At 46.2% G+C, this 13770-nt stretch overlaps 1 protein-coding gene across 1 annotated transcript; it reads left to right on the plus strand.

The window, feature by feature from the left end:
• Positions 1-5518: 5518 nt before the first annotated feature.
• On the plus strand, positions 5519-12573 carry AURKC (aurora kinase C). The gene is made up of 5 exons (XM_090260713.1): positions 5519-5639; positions 6423-6561; positions 7905-8053; positions 11697-11871; positions 12276-12573. The coding sequence occupies exons 1-5, from the start codon at positions 5593-5595 to the stop codon at positions 12444-12446; spliced, it is 681 nt and encodes a 226-aa protein (XP_090116839.1). The 5' UTR covers positions 5519-5592; the 3' UTR covers positions 12447-12573.
• Positions 12574-13770: the final 1197 nt, after the last annotated feature.

The raw sequence follows: 13770 nt of genomic DNA on the forward strand, positions 1-13770 counted from the left end.
CAGAGGGCAGGGATAAGACAGGCGCTTATTTTTAGACATTGTGTTTGAGGTGCCTGAACATGTCAGTGAATCCCACTGGCTTTTGTCTTGTTCAGACCATTTTTCTGTCATCGTCCTGCACCAAGCCACAGTCTCATTTTGTTCATGTCACCTTTTCATTTTCCTCAGCAGACACTCGAGGTGTGTGTGTGTGAGTGAATGGCCACACACATTGTGTGTTCATTCTCCAGTGTGTCGGGTCCCTCCCAGAGTGCTCACAGGTAGCTGTGTGTATGTAGTTGGCACAGTACATGACGTGCTGACCTCCAAGAGAGTCCCTGTGGGCTTTTAAAAAGGACCAATGTGTAAAATTTTATTTATTCCTACGAGTCCTAATGAACGATTATGTCAGAGGTCCTCAAGACTACCCCAGGTTTGATGATTTGCTAGGAGGACTGCTAGGATTTACCACAGCGAAAGGAATCAGAGCAAACTCAGCCACAGATGGACTCACAACTGTGAACCTACTTTTGCCCCACTCGATATGTCATGTCCTGTTTTCTGTGCGTAGCATCCTCATCACTCTCCTTCCCCCAAGGCCCTGGCAGCTGTCCTCTTCACCATTACTGCTTAACACCGCAGCCCTTCCCCATTCATTCCACGTCCCTGCTTTCAGGTGCAAGCCCTCATCCACTTGAAGGGCTCCCTTCTCACTCTGGCTCCTTGAACCCTGGAATCACACTTAGGCTGTCATCACCCTTCCCCCCATCGTAGTCACCAACCTGACTGGCCTCACCTGGCACCTCAGCTGCCTATAAGCCTATTTTTCATCTGTATGTTCCTTTGTCCCTCACCCTTGGTGACTTGTCCTCACACTGGCCTGAGTGTCAGACATCATCACCACTGTGACCTTCCCTATATCTCAGCTTCTCCGACTGCCATTTGGTCTTTTCCTCCCTCCCTCCCTCCCTGCCTTTCAGTGAGGAGCTCCTTTGTGTGCTATTTCCACTTCACTGTTTCCTTTTTCCCTCTCCACTTCTCAAACCTCCCTGCCTCGTGATCCTCCTCGCTGCAATGCCATCTTCCACTCCAGCCAAGGACGGCAGTGACTCCCAAGTTCATACATTTTAAGTCTTTTTCTTGGTTGGTTTGTAAGATTTTATTTCTAGAGGGAAAGGGAAGGAGAAAGAGGGGAGAAACACGTGTGAGAGAAGCATTGATCAGGTGCCTCTCACACCCCCCGGCTGGGGACCTGGCCCGCAACCCAGGCTTGTGCCCTGACCGGGAATCCACCTCAAGCCACCCGTTCAGTTCTGAAACTTCTAAAGACTTTCCCAGGCCCTTTAATCTCTGACTGCGGCTCCTCCCCAGGCCCTATCTGCATTCTTAGCTTCAGCTATCTTCTTTACTTTGAACAAGTTGAAATTTAATTCTTCCATCCTGACTTCTTGGAGATCTCGATCTGAATTGGGTTGTATTGCTGTTCCCACTTGGGTATTTCCGTCTTCACATGACTTGGATTCATAAAATGACTCTCACTTCTCCCTGATTATGAACCACTCACTCTCCCCTCAGCACTACCTGGTTGTTTACTTACCGAGGATAGCAATCCCTGACTCAGCGTGGTTACCTCTGGTTTTCAACCCTCAGGTACCTCTTTTAAGTCTGGGCCCTGCTCTTGAGGCCACCATTTCCTTTTTAAGTTTTTTCAAAATTGATTTTTAGAGGGAGAGAGACAAAGAAACATCGATTTGTTGTTCCACTTACTCATGCATTCATTGGTTGTTTCTTGTATGTGCCCTGACCAGGGATTGAACCTGCAACCTTGGCATATCTGGACGATGCTCTAACAAACTGAGCTGCCCAACCAGGGCCACAAACTTTTAAAAATCAAGGCATGTGATTCTTAGAAGACTGACCATGGACACTGTCTCCAGAATTCAGAGCAGACAAAGATACAAAATCCCACCATTCACCATGAATCACATTGTTAGCACAAATTACATGGTCAAACTGATAACAATGGGGTCTATAGATTCTCGGCGGTGCAGATAGACTCTCAAGAAGCTACGCCATCGTCTCTCGAGACGGACGGCTGCCGCCGCCGCCGCCGACGTATAGATTTAGGCATAAAAATCACTTTTACCGGGCATGATATTCCAAGGACTCAGATGATCTCCATGGATCTGGGCAAAAGCCAGTTTTGTTTTGGAATGTTTACCATTTAAGCAACTGAGGCCTGTTCAGTTAATCCTTGGCCTGGGCTCTATGACAGCAAAACAACCGCATTTGAGCATCTCCATGTCACGAAGCACTTCTGTAACACACCACAGTGTTGTCAGGAATATGCCTCACATTTGAAGGAGGCAGTGTGAGGAGTGGAGAGATTTCAAGAAATTAAGAAACAGCCAGGTCGTCCTGTAAAATTTTAACATCCATATCCGTCTTTTTGTACTAATTTGATTACTCGTGTCCTTTGATCAACTGTTATTTGTACTTTGTGATAAACAACCTCCCCTCTCACAACACTGACTTAAGTCATTACCCTCACCATCTGGAAAGTAGTGAGAACTTTCTAACAGACCTTCCTCTCCTCTTGCCCCTCCTATACTCTTTAATTTTCTCACTTCCATGCAGCACCCAGACTGACCCTTTAATACACTAATCAAACTACATTATTGTTCAGCTCAGAACCGTACAAGGGCTACCTATTTCACAGTGTAATAACTATTATTTATTTTCTGTAATCTCGTCTTAGCCTTTGGGGCCTCGCTGACTGGGGAGAAACCGCCCCTCCCAGAGCTAGTCTGTTCTTAGATACATCCAACAGCCTGCCTGAAGCTGGCCCTTCATATGCAAACTAACTGCCTCTCTCTGGCTCCTGAACTCCAGGAGTCAATATTCCTGTGCCCTATAAAGCTCCACGGCCAGGTACCAGGCAAGCGACACCTCCTATGCTCCAAAGTCCTAAAATAGTTTTCAACCCAGCCAATCCTAAGGTGCTTACTTGCCCTGCCTTCTCATTGCTGCAGAAAACACAGCAAAGAGGCTGGGCCATGGTTTCTCCTTGGGGCTTCTGCCCCGTGAACCACCCTGGTACTTCCCTCACCGGGTCCTAGGTGGCGCGCCCTGACTCCTGCTCCATAGAGATCCGTGAACATAAACTTCATGACAATCACTTCCAAGGCTGCATGTCTTACCTGGGTAAGCAAATCCCAGGTACATTTAGAACACATTACATATTACAACCTCTTGACAATGGACAAGGTTTTATACAATGTCTCCATTTACTTTCTACCACTCTGACCCCCTACAGAAGCAGCTCTAGCCGCACTAGCCTTCTTGCTTTCCCTCAAACACCCCAGAACTCTCCCAACCTAGGAATGTCGTTCTCCAGACCTAGCAGCCATCTCTGAAATGAAGACATCAAAGGAGATCTCAGTCCCATCTCCCAGTTCCTGTGAAAGGGGAGGAGCCTAACTGGTGGGCGACTTTGCTCCAAGTAGCAAAACCACCTTGTGTCCTAAAGAAACGGGACGTTTGTTCTGTTTTATAGAAAAGCAATGTAAGGGCAGGTAGTCTTCAATAACCAGGGACATTTTGGGTGAACCACGTGTAACAAATATTGCTGCCATGTTTTCTTCAGGACTAATTATTTTGAAAACATGTATTAGGATGTGTCTGCTTGGCTCTATGAAAGGGTGAGACTGCTGTCTTTTCAATGTTAGTGAATTTCTCATGCATATCACGTTTTGGTTTAATGCTTTTCAACAATAAACTGTTTTATTTCTCTACTAATTTCATGGTGAGGTTTTCTGGGTTGGGAGTTTTTATTTATTTATTTTTATTATAATTCCCCGCCCTGGCCGCGTAGCTCAGTTGGTTGGAGCATCACCCAATACACCAAGGTTGCAGGTTTGGTCCCTGGTCAGGCCATACAAGAAGCAACCAATGAGTGCATCAATACATGGAACAATAAATGGATGTTTCTCCTTTCCTGTCTCTAAAATCAATAAATTAAAAAACATATCCATGTTCAAAAAGTAAATATTTCTGGCAACAGTTCACTTGTTGCCTCTCTAAAGGAATTCAAACTCAAATGTTGTTGAAACTTCTGCAATATGCCAAAACAAATAAATAGGTGTGCGGGTGGACTTGGGAAGCTCGCGAGCCCAGGATATGGGGGACAGAGACCCAGATTTCAGGGAGCTCTCACGTATGCGCATGATCGATGGGGCCCTGGGGACTGGCCTGAACTTGACCAGACCCTCAACCGCCGGCTGTCTGGGTGCGCACGTGGTTCTGGAGTTTCCCAACTGCTCAGACACCGCAGCAGCTTCCGGGGGTCGCTTTGTAGTCACTCACACGTGCGGCCTGTCACTTAGCTCCTGAATGCGCCCACGCACTCATGCATTCACAATATGCACCTGCACGATTATCCACCGGGGCCTTTGCTCTGTGGGCGTTTTGTTCTGTTATTTCCTTGGAGGAACACGGATTTGTGGTTCCACTTACTGATGCCTCCGCTGGTTGATTCTTGTATGTGCCCCGACCCAGGACCGAACCTGCAACCTTGGAGTAACGGGGAGGACGCGCTAACCAACTGAGCCCGGGGGCCGGCACTTGGGCCATACCTCTCACCTTTTCTAGCCGTTCTTCCGCTCCTTCCTTTTCCGCTTCCAGCGTCTCCCCGCAACCGCCCCAGGTCCCGCCTCCTTCCGGTTTCCATGCTGCTGTCTCATTGGCTCACTGCCCTAGGTCCTGCCTCCCCGCCCCCAGCTCCCGGGAGGAAGCTCCCATTCCTGTCTTTTATTGGGCACACTGGCTAAGCCTCATACATTTCAACCAATGGGAGTCGGCCAGGAGCTACCCGCTCAGCCAATGGGGCCAGGGCGCGAACTATAAACGCCCTAGTCAGCCTCGCGCCGCCGTTTCCCAAATCGTCGCTGAGTCCCGAAGGAACCTTCTGGCGGCGTCCGCACGGGCGCAGCTCGGGACGGGCAGAGTTACCTCAGCCTGTGTCACCTCCGCGGGCCGCTTCTCAGCACCAGCCGGACCGGCGCACCCGGCTCCGCATGGCCCAGGAGGGCGTCCTCCCGCCACCGCCTCTCCCGAGTGTCCCGCTGCCTGCGGGGAAGGCGGGCCTCGCTCAGCCCGCAGGTGACAGGGAGGAGGGTTGAGAGGAAAGGCGGGGTCGGCTGTGGGGGGCGGGGCCGCCCGAGAAAGCGTTGACGTCTCTTTTTTCTCAGCAGCTGCCGAGGGCCCTGCGCTGCCCCGCGCGTCCCCCACGTGAGTGCCTGAGGCTTTGCAGCCACAAGAGGAAGGGAAGTGGGACGGAGGGATGAAAAGCGAGCGCGCTCGTGGGACTGAGAGCTGGGCCCTGGTGACGGGAAGAGGCCGGTGCGCCCTCGAGGCCCGCCCGCCATTGAATTCCCGAGCTGAGGCTCCTCTCCCTCCCTCGCCCGCAGCCGCAGCCTCGCCATTGACGATTTCGACATCGGGCGTCCTCTGGGCAAGGGGAAGTTTGGGAATGTGTACCTGGCTCGGCTCAAGGAAAGCCATTTCATCGTGGCTCTGAAAGTCCTCTTCAAGTCCCAGCTGGAGAAGGAAGGGATGGAACACCAGCTGCGCAGAGAAATCGAGATCCAGTCGCACCTCCAGTAAGGACTGGCGGGGCAGGGTAGTCCCACCCTGGTCCCCACCCTTGGTCTTCTGTGCCTTTATTATTATAATTTTTTTTTAATTGACTTTTCCTTTTTTTTTTTTTTTTTTAGCAAGAAAGTGTTTTGGGTTTTTTTTCAATATTTTATTTATTTTTAGAGAGGGGAAGGGAGGAGAGAGAAACACCAATCCATCACCTCTAATATGCGGCCCAACCAGGGATTGAACTGCATGACCTTTGGGTATACAGGTGATGCTCTCACCAACAGAGCCACCTGACCAGGGCACTTCTTTTGTTTTTTAATTTTTTTTCTTATTTCATAGATTTGAGAGAGAGAGAGACACACATCAAATTGTTGTTCCACTTATTTATGCATTCATTGGTTGATTCTTATATGTGCCCTGACCGGAGATCAAACCTGCAACCTTGGCATATCTGGATGACGCTCTTAACTGACTGAGCTACCCAGTCAGGGCATTCTGTGTCCTCTTTTATCTCTGACATCTGAACCCAGCATTTCCCTCGAACTAGCCCCAAATAGGCTCTTGCTTTCACCTGGAAGATGTTTTCTCAGTAATTCATTACAGTTAACGCCATATAAAGCTCCTTGTGTCATGCACCAAATGCCCATTCCCTTTTCTCCCTTCATACTTTCCCCGATCAAGCTAATATTATTCTGGTCCTAGTACATTTTGCTTCTTGTGTGACAGTCACTTGTAACAGTAGCATCCTGAGTTGGGCCTCATTGAGGAGTCTGACCCTTCCGCCATCTCTCATCCAGACACCCCAATATCCTACGCCTGTACAACTACTTCCATGATGCACGTCGTGTGTACCTGATTCTGGAATATGCTCCAAGGGGTGAGCTCTACAAGGAGCTGCAGAAGAACCACACTTTAGATGAGCACCGTACAGCCACGGTGAGGTTGGGGTTCTGGTGACTGGGGGCTTTGGGAGTTTATGAGTTTACTGTGCGTTGGTGAGGGTTGAGGGGTCACTCCTTCTGACTGTCATGAATGTCCAGATTGCTTTTTTCTTTACCTCTGAGTTTTAGTCTATGAATTTTATATAATGACACGTCGCCTACAATTTCACATTTGGATACCCAAATTACTCCCAGAATATAAACAAGTTGTGTGAATCAATTTGTATTCTTTGGTTGTAAGCAATAGAATCTAACTCTACTGCCTTGTGTAGTGAAACATTGATAGGCTGTGAGGGAGTTTGCTCTATCAGTGAGTGGAACCTGGCTTAGAAATAGGAAACGTGATTTCTAGAGGGCTCCAGGTGGGGAACCAGAGCTGAGATCATCCCAGTAAGAGTGGTTGGTCAGCTTCCTGTCAAAATGAATGATCTTCCCATTTTCTTCCTGCTTTTGTATTTCCTCAGGCTTCAAGTCCTGTAGTAGATCATCGAATTGGCCCAGCACAGATCCTGTGTTAGGCTACTTGCTGTGCTGGGGCATAAAATGAGGGAGAGGAAATCCTCTCTCACCAAAAATTGTGGTGCTGTTAAGGGAGTAATGGAGTCTGTAACCAGGAAATAAAAGATTCCACTACAGCCCTGGCTGGGTAGGTCAGTTGGTTAAGAGTGTTGTCCTGATAAGCCAAGGTTGCAGGTTCAATCCCTGATCAGGATATGCACAAGAATCAACCAATGAATATTTAAATAAGTGGAATAACAGATCAATGTTTCTGTCTTTCTCTCTCCCTCTCTCTCAAATCAATAAATAAAAAAGGAAAAATTTTAATGATTTTATTTATTTTTAGATGGGAAGGAGACAGAGAGGGAGAGACATCGTTATGCTAGAGAGAAACAGTTGCCTCTCACATGTCCCCAACTGGGGACCTGGCTCCTAACTCAAGCATGTGCCTGGACCAGGAATCAAACCAGCAAACTTTCGGTTCTCAGGCTGGTTTTCAATCCACTGAGCCACACCAGCCAGGGCAATAAAAATTTTTTTAAATAAAAGACATTTTAAAGAAAAAGATTCCACTATAATTATAAAATCAAGATGAGTATGTCATCTCAGGAAAGTTGTGGCAGGCTTCATTTTTCAGACTGCTTTTTAAAAAAATTCTCCCCTGGGACATGTTTCCATTGATTTTAGAGAGAAAGGAAAAGGGTTGGGGGAGAGAAACATTGATCAGTTGCCTCCCTGCTGGCTGGGAATCAAACCGATGACGTTTTGGTGTATGGGACTTCGCTCCAACGACCTGCACCGCCAAGCCAGGTCCAGACTTCTTTTTCTTTGCTCACACAGATAATGGAGGAGTTGGCAGATGCCCTGACCTACTGCCATGAGAATAAGGTGATTCACAGGGATATTAAGCCAGAGAACCTGCTGCTGGGGTTCAGGGGTGAGGTAAAGATCGCAGACTTTGGGTGGTCTGTGCACACCCCCTCACTGAGGTAAGTCAAGGTGGTGGTGGGGTGGGCCCTGGGTACTAGTTAGGAATGCCCTGACTGGTGTGGCTCATTTTTTGGGCATCATCTCACAAAGTGAAAGGCCACCAGTTAAGATTCCTGATCATGGCACATGCGTGGGTTGCAGGTCCCGTCCTTGGTTGGGGTGTGTGTGAAAGACAACCAATTGATATTTCTCTTTTGCGTTGATGTTTCTTTTCCACTCTTTCTCCCTCTCTCTAAAAATAAGTAATTTTTTTAAAATGAATGATCCAATTTAATACATTTCACATGTAAGACCGAGATACAAACCTGGGTTTGTATTTGAATGTAGGCACCCACTACATAATGATTCTTTCTTTGATCAGCAATGGACTACATATATGATTGTGGTCCCATAAGATTATAATGGAGTTAAAAATGCCTGTTGTCTAGTGACGTAGCCGACATAACATTGTAATGCAATGTATTACCACATGTTCATGGTGATGCTGTTGTAAACAAACCTGCTGCACTGCCAGTCATATAAAAGCACAGTACATACAACTATATGTAATACACAATAATTGATAATGATAATAAATGACTATGTTACTGGGTTGTGTAATTATTATACTACACTGCTGCAGTTCTGGAAGGATTACGTCTATGACTGCATCAAGAACCTTGCTTGGGCCCTGGCTGGTGTGGCACAGTGGATTGAGCTCTGGTTTGCAAATCAAAGTTGCCAGTTTGATTCCCAGTCAGGGCACATGCCTGGGTTGTGGGTCGGGTCCTCAGCTGGGGATGCACGAGAGGCAACCACACACTGATGTTTCTCTCCCTTTCTTTCTCCCTTCCGCGCTCTCTAAAAATAAATAAATAAATAAGAACCTTGATTGGGCTTGGCATGATGTCACTGAGGAGTGTATCAGTGGCATCTGGAAGAAGACACTTAAGAGGTTCTTCTGTGACTTCAAAGGATGAGGAGGTTGCAAAAATCAGCAGGGCGGATGGCAAACAACTGTAACCTGGGTGTGGATGAGGGCAACATTGAGGGGCTCCCAGACATGGTTCCCGAGGAACTGACTGATGAGGAGTTGTTGGAAATGGAACAGGAACACACAGCTGAAGAAGAGGCAAGAGAAAAGGAATCTGCAGAAGAACAACCCCCAAGAAAATTCATAGGGAAGGGTTGAGCAGAAGCCTTTGCACACCTCAACAAGCTCCTTGAAAAGTTTGAAAACATGGACCCAATGGAACATTCATGGTGCATTATCTGCTTAAAAGCAAATCTATGATGAAAAAAGGAAACCAAAATGTATATATTACTGAAAAGAGTGACACCTCCTTAACAAGAACCTCAGGCACGTCCTTCAGGAAGTTTCAGAAGAAGGCGTTGTTATAGGAAATGACAGTTGCATTCATGTTAGTGCCACAGAAGACCTTGCAGTGTGATAAGATGTGCAGGTGGAAGACAGTGATATTGCTGATCCTGACCTGTCTGGGTCTAGGCTAATGTGTGTGTTTGTCTTAGTTTTTAACAAAAAATTCTAAAACAGGAAAAAAAAATTTAAATAGAAAATAAATTATAGAATAAGGATATAGAGAAAAAATTTTTTGGTTCAGCTGTACAGTGTGTTTGTGTTTTAAGCCAAGTTATTACAAAAGAGTCAAAAAATTTTTTAAATTATAAAGTAAAGCCCTGACCAGTGTGACTAGGTTGGAATGATACCCCGTAGACTGAAGGGTTGTGGGTTTCGTTCTCTGTCAGGGCACATACCTGGGTTATGGGTTTGATCCCCAATTAGGGCACATATGAGAAGGCAACCAATTGATTCTCACACTGATGTTTCTCTCTCTCTCTCTCTCTCTCTCTCTCTCTCTCTCTCTCTCTCTCTCTCTCCCCCCCTCTCTCCCTCTCCCCCCTCCCATCCCCCACTCCTTCTGTCCCTCTATCCCTCTCCTTTCTCTCTCTCCAAAGCCATGAAAAAATGTCCTTGGTTGAAAGGAAGAATTTTTTAAGGTTATAAAGTAAAAAAAATGACAGCAACCTAAGGTTAATTTACTACTGAAAAAAATTTTTTAAATAAATTTAGAGTAGCCTAAGTATACAGTATTTTAATGTAGAATACAATATAGTTCTACTTTTTACTTCAAAATCACAGAGATGACATCCACATGATAATTATAAAGCCTACTCTACATTTTCAAGTTCTCAATCCAAACATAACGATTAGGACAGGTGATTCATGGAAGGACCAGGTTCTTAATAAAAAGACAAAATATATTTGTTTGGGAGCTGGGCATTGCCCTACTCACATATCAGCAGAATTATGGCAGACCATAGGCAATTCTTTTTCCTTTTCCTTTCTTTAAATATCAAAGGAACAATAGAAGATTGGCTGACACTGGTGAGTGGCCTGCTAAGTGTGCGGTATTTATAAAACGTATGTTAGTGTACATTCCCTCAACACCCACTCACGCAGAGCAACTTGCAGTCCTGCAGGCTCCATTCGTGCTAAGTGTCCTATACCGTGCACCACTTTATCTTTCATCCTTCATTCTTCCTGCCTTTTCTCTGTCTGGATGCACAAATACTTAGCATTGTGTTACAGTTGCCTACAGTGTTCAGTATAATAAGATGAAGTGCAGGCTTGTAGCCTGGGAGCAATAGGCTACACCTTGCAGCCCAGGAGTGTGGTAGGTGAGCCTGTCCGGGGGGTGTGAGCTCCGTGATGTTCGCACGGTGATGCAGTCACCTGGTCGTGTGTCCTTCAGAGGCATCTCTCCCCGTCGTTAAGTGGCACATAGCTGTACTGCCTTTTTCAAATGTGTGTATTACATATTTGGAAACAAAGCATGTGGTTTAACCATGTCTTCTATTATTTTTTAATCTCTGTTAACACGTAACTGTACCAATAAGTTTTCATGCAAATAAAGAACCATTGCTCCATGATTTCAGGACGTTTACTGGGTAAATAAGCCATAATTCACTTATTTGATCTTTCTTAAGGCATAATCAATTTCTTCCAAATCTATATATTTTCTTTTGCTTTTATATTTTTATTTAATTTTTTTCCATCATCATGTATCCCCCCCTCCACCTCCACCCACCTACCTGACCCCGCAATCACCACACTGCTGTCCGTGTTCATGAGTTTTTTCTCTTTTGCTCAATTTTGCTGCACCCCGCCTCCAGCTGTCAGCTCCAAATCTTTTTTTTTATTTAAGATTTTATTTATTATTTTTAGAGAGAGGGAGGAAGAGAGGCTGAGAAACGTAAATGTTTGTTTGCCTCTCTCACACCCCCAAATGGGGACCTGGCCCAGAACCTATGCACGTTCCCTGACTGGGAGTTGAACTGGCTACCCTTTGGTTCACAGGCTGGTGCTCAGTCCACTGAGCCACACCAACCAGGGCCCAAATCTTTCTTGATGCCATGAGTTAAATAATTGTATGAGTAATTTCAAAATATGGAAATTGGTGGGGCCCAGTACTTGCCTTCTCTAAACCTTGATCCATATTAAAACTTGTTGTTTCCAAACTCCCATGCTGGGGAGAGGACGCTCCAGGACTTCCTAAGGTCTCCCATCTCACTGGGAGCTGGGGAAGGAAGGTTTCCCTTGTTCTGGGCCTCTGGGCAGCACTCTTCCTTGCCCTCCTCTAGGAGAAAGACGGTGTGTGGGACTCTAGACTACTTGCCACCAGAAATGATCGAGCAGAGAACATACGATGAGAAGGTGGATCTGTGGTGCATTGGGGTGCTCTGCTATGAGCTGCTGGGGGGAAATCCACCTTTTGAGAGCCCCTCCTATTCGGAGACCTACAGACGTATCCTCAAGGTGAGATGGCCACATTTGGGCCTTCATGGGGAAGCCAGTCAATGGTGGCTGGTGGGTATGCACCGTCTGGGACATACAGTAGTCCCTCTCTATATCCCAGTTCACTTATCGCGGTCTCACTGTATTGCGGGATTTTAAAAAATATTATATTTAATTATTTATCACGCATTTTTCGCTATATCGCGGGATTTTGCGGTACTGTATAGTAAATACTAAAATAAATGTAAGGTTCCTACTTCGCGGATTTTCACCTATCGCGGGGGGTCTGGAATGTAATACCCGCGGTAAGTGAGGGATCGCTGTACACCAACCCTGTCTCCTTTGATCCAGTGCCTTGAAGGAACTTAGATAGAACATGGACCAAAAAATTAACCATTCTTCTGTTTCTTCTCCTGCCTCATTAGGTTGAGTTCAGGTTTCTTCCATCAATACCTTTGGGGGCCCAGGACTTGATCAGCAAGCTTCTCAGATACCAGCCCTCAGAGCGGCTGCCGTTGGCCGAGATCCTGCAGCACCCCTGGGTTCGGGCCCACTCTCGGAGGGTGATGCCTCCATCTACTCAGATGGTGTCCTGAGACCTGTCCGCCCCTGTTCCTGTGTGCGTGTTCAGGGAGTCTTCCTGACTTCGCTCTCTTCTCTGCCTTTTGTTTCTTCTCTTTCAAAATATGAGATATTAATTAATAAAAGATTAATTATTTTGCACCAGGTCTTTATAGTTGTGTAAGTAAGGCACTCAAAATGATGCTCCTCCTGGCCCCCTGAGAGATGAGTTAACCACTTTCTGCTTTCTGAAGATAAAACACTCCAGTGGTGCCTAACCTGCCACCTTGCACAGTGGCTCCTGGACTCAACTTACCGCCACATTTTCAGGAGTACTGGACTGGTCAGCCCAGAGGTTCTCTCCTCATACTGACATGCAACATGCTGCCGTCTTCACGATAAAATGTCCCACTGCATATCAGCGCACCTAGTTCTCAAATGGATTCACTAGCACCTTCAGGGTGTATCATTTTCTAATTGCTTCAGAATAAATCATCCCTAATAATAAATGTCCTCTCTTCTGCAACTACACCCTTCACGGACAGCAATTTAGGGAACGTTTTTCCAAACTTCCCTTATATCCTCTGTCAGTTTCATGTGGCAGTTGTTCCCTTTATCCACAAGGTAATGTCACCAGAGTAAACACCTGGACTCCTCGGCTGGGAGAACAAACGTGCATTTGGTTCATTGCAGACATTGTAATCGCTGTGTCCTGACTGAACACACTGCATGTGGAGTTTGCCTTGGTAACATTGACTTCCGTCACCACGTTACAGACATTCTCCTCTATGATAAACGTCCTGCAGACACAAGACCACAGCCCTTGCTGACCAGACCCACTCATTCAACACAAATAATTCAGACACTCCACTCGCAGGTGCACAGCCCCTCTACAGTGATCTCTCATTTATCGCGGGTATTACGTTCTAGACCCACTGCGGTAGGTGAAAATCACGAAGTAGGAACCTTACATTTATTTTAGTATTGACTGTACAGCACCGCAAAAAACCGCGATATATCGAAAAATCCGCGATAAATAAATATAATATTTTAAAAAATCCCGCGATACAGTGAGGCCGCGATAAGTGGATCGCGATATTGAGAGGAACTACTGTATTGCAGATCTACCATTGAAGCGCTCCCAGACTTCGGCTCGTGGTTTTTCACCCCCACCTTCCGTGCTCACCTCTGCTTTCTAGCTTCATCCTCCCTATCAGTTTTCTTAATATTTCAATTAAACACTTGGTAATTCCTAATAAATTAACTGGTCTATTCAGTACAGTACTCCCTCTCTGTATCGTGGTTCACTTATCGTGGCCTCCTGTATCGCCGGATTTAAAAATATATATTTAATTATCG

Source organism: Furipterus horrens, unplaced genomic scaffold (genome assembly GCF_987537825.1).
Source record: "Furipterus horrens unplaced genomic scaffold, mFurHor1.1.pri manual_scaffold_13, whole genome shotgun sequence".
NCBI classification, from domain to species: Eukaryota; Metazoa; Chordata; class Mammalia; order Chiroptera; family Furipteridae; genus Furipterus; species Furipterus horrens.

Excerpts from the sequence above, each read along its gene's own strand:
- AURKC (XM_090260713.1), top strand. The coding sequence starts at position 5,593 with ATGGAACACCAGCTGCGCAGAGAAATCGAGATCCAGTCGCACCTCCA. Across the intron at positions 6,562-7,904 it reads ATGAGCACCGTACAGCCACG|ATAATGGAGGAGTTGGCAGA; the intron begins GTGAGGTTGGGG and ends TTGCTCACACAG. Across the intron at positions 8,054-11,696 it reads GTGCACACCCCCTCACTGAG|GAGAAAGACGGTGTGTGGGA; the intron begins GTAAGTCAAGGT and ends GCCCTCCTCTAG.